This window comes from Pinus tabuliformis, chromosome 1_1 (assembly GCF_031772625.1).
Source record: "Pinus tabuliformis cultivar Carrire ecotype Pingquan chromosome 1_1, CPIR1, whole genome shotgun sequence".
NCBI classification, from domain to species: domain Eukaryota; kingdom Viridiplantae; phylum Streptophyta; class Pinopsida; order Pinales; family Pinaceae; genus Pinus; species Pinus tabuliformis.
The window spans coordinates 740,987,843-740,994,319 of record NC_142297.1 but is presented as its reverse complement, the minus strand read 5'-3'; the positions used below and the strand labels follow the sequence as shown (position 1 = coordinate 740,994,319).

At 35.8% G+C, this 6,477-nt stretch overlaps 1 protein-coding gene across 1 annotated transcript; it reads right to left on the bottom strand.

Moving 5' to 3' along the window:
• Nucleotides 1–772: 772 nt before the first annotated feature.
• Nucleotides 773–4,785, bottom strand: LOC149216100 (TMV resistance protein N-like). Its single transcript, XM_089391141.1, has 4 exons — nt 4,069–4,785; nt 2,873–3,950; nt 2,354–2,719; nt 773–2,264 (listed from the first exon to the last, which is right to left on the bottom strand). The coding sequence occupies exons 1-4, from the start codon at nt 4,620–4,622 to the stop codon at nt 1,008–1,010; spliced, it is 3,255 nt and encodes a 1,084-aa protein (XP_089247267.1). The 5' UTR covers nt 4,623–4,785; the 3' UTR covers nt 773–1,007.
• Between the last annotated feature and the right edge of the window lie 1,692 nt (nt 4,786–6,477).

Sequence of the window (6,477 nt, the reverse complement as noted above, 5' to 3'; positions counted from 1 at the left end):
CATATGTGAGAATTGAAAGTATTAGTTATGGATGTTGGTGAGGGCGAAGAGAAATTTCCATAATTATTTACTATATTATTTTCACAAAAGTGGTAGTTGGTTGACATTATTTAAAATTGATAATTAAAAAAATTATATAAAAATAAAAATATGTGGTTGGAATATAGAATTCAATTACATTGAAAATAATTGGTTTGTTTGAAGTTTGAAAATAATTTAGTTTTTCGAATAATGTTCCCAAATCTTCATTTCCTTCTCTTTACACATTTTAGAAATCATTGCTAATAATAATTAATTTTAAATATTTTACACATTTTAGAGATCTTTACTAATAATAATTAATTTTAAATATTTTAAACCATCAGCATACACTCAAAATAATTATCCTCCTTGATTGATATATAAATATATATACACTGCCATTTTAGAACTTATAATAAGTTGTATATGTTGAAATGTATTTATTAGAGTGTCATGGATTAACATGGACTTTTCACCATTCAATAAATATTAATATATATATTAAATTATATAGTTTTAAAAGAAAAGTATAAAAATTAATTAAATATTATATGTTATATATAATTTAAATTTTTTCTAAAATTAAGTGTTAATGTAATGAGTGTTTTATGTCATTAAATTTTATTTAAAATTTTGATTTTTACACCAAAATCTTGAAATTGAAATTGTACACTAAAATTCTATATATAAAATAGCAAATCTTGAAATTGTACACTAAAATTATATATATAACGTCAAAAAGTCCATGTTAATCCAGGACACTCCAAGAAATACAATCCAACCTATACAACCTGTAATGTTCGAAAAAGGCCGTGCAAGAAATACAATGTATAACGACCATATAAACCTTCAGAAATGAAAAAATAAGTGAAAGAGCCCAAGTTAATCCATGACACTACCAGAAATACAATCCAACCTTTACAGCCTCTAAAGTTCGAAATACAATATATAATGATGATATTAACCTTTAGAAAAGAAAAAATAAATCACCTATATGCCCCACGTGACATAAAAAGCCTGGATGTACTAAACCCCTGTTCCTCGTCCTCTCTCTCCGCAGCAATTAGCAAGAACAGCCACTGATCCATCAAATAATTCAAATCTTTCGCGTCTCCAGTCTCATGACATTTATTTAAATACATCATTGCATTTGTAAGTCTCCCATAAGTTAGGATCGAACTTACCCACCCAGACGGAGTGACATCCTCCTCCTTGATTGGGATCAAATGATGTTCGATAGCGGGCAGCGCCTCTACATTTAGACCCGGGCTGACGTAGAGAAATTGAAGCTTGGCCAGATGACAGAGCCCTCTTATTCCTCTCAATTCGAAAGACTCCACAAAGAACATATATTGAAGATTCGGGCAAACACCTTCGTGAAAGAATACATCTGATATTTGTGTGCGTGCCAGCACTAATTGCTTGAGTTTAAGCATGCATTTGTCATCGAGGAAGTCACATTCTCCTTCAGCCTTTATAAATGGAAGTTCCCGCAGCGGACAATCTTCGACTATTAAAATTTCCAGATTCTTCATCCCCAGAATATCTCGTGGTAAATATTCTATTCCACATCTGCAAATTTTCAACTCTATCAATTGACTAACCAGTCCAAATGAATCCGGCAAGCATTTCAATTTCGAGCAGTTTAAGAGACACAATTCCTTCAAGCCCTTGAGGCAACCGAGCAATGTTGGCAGCATTTCCAACAAAGGCTCCCCTCCCAATTCCAGAGCTTCCAATTTGCATATGTCTCCAATACCGCTTGGCAATTTTGATAACTTCGTTTTACACACATCTAATGTTTTCAAGGACCGTTGATATGGGATTTGGGATGGCAATTCTTTCACATTGCTACAACCTGAAAGATCTATGTGTTCCAGGGTAGTAATATTTCCAAATGCTCCATTGGAGATGATCAAACTGCAGCAACCTCTCAACACTAGATGTTTGAGTCGAGTTAAATTTCCAAATGAGTTTGGAAGCATCTGCAAACTCAAAGCACCAGACAAATCGATGTGCTGGAGGTTTTTTAAGGTACCGAAGGAATCAGGAAGCAACACCATTTCTGAGCAGTATCTTAACTCGAGGTATTTCAACGATGGCAGATCGCAAAATTCTTCTGGCATGGTTTTGAATAGTGCATGAAATATGGCAATCTTTTCTAGGTGCTTCAGCTGCCCTATGGATTTAGGAAAGCTTAAAAGGGGAGCGCAGATATTTAGCTCTCGCAGTTGGAGAGGGGCCTGCAATTTACACGTTTCAACTATCATAAATACTTATTTATGCTTTTGGCTTTACAAAATGAAATGGAAATAGTAAAAAAAACACATACCTGAGATTCACGTTGCCACAATAATTTTAATTTTGCCCCTGCAACTTCTAAAACTCTCAAACTCTCCATGGGAATCCAGGGAGGTAGGCAAGAGTATCCACACTTATACCAGCAGAGCCAAACGAGTTGTGGTGACCGAGCCCTCCTCAATATGCGTTCTAAATAACCCTCGGTAGTTGCAACAAGTTGCAAATTCGAAATACCACGCAGATAGAAATTATTGAACAGATACCTGAGACAGTTCCCCAATACCTCTTCACACCATTTTTTGTACCATGAAATTTCTGAACTCTCCATCATAATTTGCAGATCTGAAATACGATCTGCCCGATTGAGCATCTTAATTCCGCGAACTTTACTTATTACCTGTTTCTTCGCCAAAAAGTGTCCACACCACAGATCTATCATGATATTGAATAAAGAAACCTTAAAATCTTTATTTAACAAAACACTAAGCAAACGACTCGAAAGATTCATCTTCAAACCCAAAACAAAGCTTTGAATGATTGAAATACGTACACGGGCTGATCGTTCCAACAAATCATCAATGTTGTTGGTCGTGTGATGCCAGAGACCACGGGGCATGATTTCTTCCTCCTCAGCAATGCTTCTTCCCAAATCCCTAACATGATCATGCATTTGTATCTTATATTCACTGTCCGTTTTAAAGAGACACTTGTTCTCTATATTTCGAAGCCCCACGGAACCCCAAATTCTTGCGGCCGTATCTCTGTCCTCTCCTATAAAAAAACAGCAAACGTTCAAGAATATTTGTCGCTCCTCTGGATTAAGTGAATCGTAGCTGATTCTAAGTCTTTCTTGTATCTCGGGAGGTAGGTGGTGAAGCCGATTCAATGTCTCTTCCCAGTAAGATCTTTCATTTTCTCCAAAGAGAAGCGCACCAAATACTTTTAATGACAGCGGCAATCCATCGCAGGCCGTTATAAACTGATATGCCAGATCTGCAAATTCTGGTTGTGGATGTGGTTGACCAAAGGCGTGAAAGCAGAAAAGCTCTTTGGAGTGCTGTCTGTTTAGCCCCTCTAGCTCATAAATTGATGCCTCTGCGATTTTTGCTTTCTTGAGGACTTTCTTGTCACGAGAGGTAATCAGAATCAAGCTATTGGGGTTTACAATATCTTTAATTGGCAAAAAGGCTTCCAACTGGGAGGCTTCATCTACGTCATCTAAAATGATGAGAATGTGAGAGGAAGATAGATGCCTTACAAGCATGCCTGTGCCTTCGTGAATGTTGTCGATTGGCAGATCCAATTCAGTCAACTGCTTAAGGAGTTTTCTCTGCAAAGAAGGTAGAGAACCCTTAGCTGCGTTCTCTCGGACATCGTACAAAAAGCCTGATCTATTGTAATTTGACCTCCTCTTGCTGAAGAATTCTGTGGCCAGCGTTGTCTTACCAACACCACCTGCACCCACAATCCCGAAAACCTTGGTTTTCTCTGGCCATAACACCGTGCTTTCAAATTTTTCTAATTTTTCTTTCAGCCCAACTGGGTGTTCGGCAACATACTTCAATGGGGTTTTGTCGCATACTTTGGACACCCATCGCAACACATCATCCAAAAGTTGCTCCACGTTGCTGAATATCAGGTTATAGAAGAAAAAAGTGAGAAGCGCCTACAGAAATCTATGAGTCCAATAAATTAAAAAGGTAAATGGGAAAGGGAGAAAGGCAGAGGTCAGATGCAGGTACTCACCCATTAAACGCCTCCAAATCGAGACCACTTATTTCTGCAGCCTCAGAAAGAGCGCGTCTCCAATTCTGAATGGCATTGAAGTCGAATCGCTGCTTCTTTTCGTGATCGCTTAGGGCTTCAGCATACGGTCCTTTAGTGTTCCACCGGAGCTCCGAAGGCTTGACACCATAAAAGACAGGAATAATTGTAACCTCATTCGGCCTCGACTGAAATGCATTCAACATGTGCAACAGTTCGTCTAGACACCATTTTGATTCGGCATAAGTCGATGAGAAAATGGCGATGTGGATGAAGGAGGTTTCGATTGCATGTAGTATTTGAGGAGTAATATTTTGCCCAACTTCCAGTTCCGGTTTGTCCAGAAAAACTCGCAGTCCACGGGAATTAAGACTACGGTATAGATCTGTGGCGAAGGTGGTCTTTACGTCAGGGCCACGATGATTGATAAAAACATCGTAGCTGTTATAAGAAATCAGGGAAGAACACGAGGCCATGGAGGAGGAGGAAGAAGCACCAGAAGCATTGCCACTGTTGCGGATTGTTTGGTCTGCCATTGGAATGTGGATTTGGATGAATGGGATAGACAGAAAGATAAGAACGATATAAGAGTAACAAAAAGATGAAGGGCAGGCAGGTAGACCAGAGGAGCGGAAACTGCAGGCAGCGTGAAGGAAGAGAGTTTGAGTTCGTGAGCAATGTCGATACACTGGTTGTCACAGCTAACACCTGGCACCATACGATATTTACAGGTATAGTAGAATGATATTGACTACTGCCAATAATACAGGTTCATTTGAATAACATATGCATTATTTGGCAGGTTCAATTGACTGACAAATCCACGGATTGACTTCGATCGCTCATTACTTATTATAAAATTAATTTTCCATCGAAAAAGTAAACAGGAGGTCCCAAGCCATTAGTTCTGTCCATATGGTAGGGAGCACTAGAGGACATTCGACAGTGATATTACATGATATTTATGGTACAGCATATCTTTTGGTAAGATTCCAAATTAACATGTTAAGTATTTGGTCAATTTTAAATTATTGTAAAAGTTTGGTTTGATTTAAGAAAAGTTATTTTCTTAAATTGAAAAAGTTTTAATATTATGCATTTCATGCGTTATTGAAAAAGTTTTAACATTATGCATTTCATGCGTTCTTGCAGTTTAGTTTTCCTTTATTCTTTTCAAACCGACTAACACGTGAAGAGGGACCACCCCAGGCAACACCATGGACAATGTTTGGAATTTAATACCATATCCCTCATTTGCAGAGAGATTCATGTTTATTGGTGACGGCGCTGATAGGTTAGGACATTCTTTTGGAGGGTATTATTTTATGGCGTAGTTTAAATTAGAGATAAATAGATTTTTTTAAAGTGTAAAACAATTTTAAATAAATAAATATATATATATTTATTTGAATGTTTAAATAGATTGTTAATTATATAAATTAAATAAAAAAAATTGCCAATTTTTTATATAAATTAAACAATTTAAATTTAAATTTTAAAAAATCTTTGCCAAATTTTTTATTTATAAATTAAACTACGCCTTATTTTATTAATAAATATTAATTATATATAAAAAGTAATATTTTATTAGTAAGTATTAGTTTTTATATAATTAATTAATTTTTTATTAAATAAAACTAATAATAATAACACAATAAACAAATCATTAATTTACTGCTATAGTAATTAATATTTGCCAGGATTGCTTTAACATTTGCATTTTAAAATTCTCTAACATACACCACTCAACGTATGCCAATTATACTCATATTATCCACTCTTTTATGTCTTAAGACTTTTCATTTTTGGATTAACTTTATTCTTGTACTATGTTCTGCTCGATAATTTGTTAGACAATTGCACTATTTTCCATGAAGTATGAAAATCTTTGATATATTATCTTCAAAGCTTATTCATTTCAATGTCTTAAGACTTTTCAATTTTGGATTAACTCTATTCTTGTACTATGTTCTGCTCGATAATTTGTTAGACAATTGCACTATTTTCCACAAAGTATGAAAATCTCTGATATATTCTCTTCAAAGCTTATTCAATTCAAGCTACCACTATACCATTCAAGGGTTGTATGAGAATGTTGCACAACCTAAACACGTTTCCTCCTACCACCCTCCACATTTAAAAGTTGATCGCTACAGCCTGCCATACCTAAATAATATCTTCACATATCTTCAATGAATTGAATTGAATCCAATTGCCTACCATTTTATTTTTGAATTTTGTTTGGCACCAAGAATATGAGTTGTTAATCATGGTTTCGTTCAGACTAACTCGTGTTTTCGTGGGTTGCCTGAAAAATGTTCCATTTACTCAAGTGCGTATAGACATCCTGTGCCGCATCTTCCATGGTATGGCTTCAACACCACATCCTGA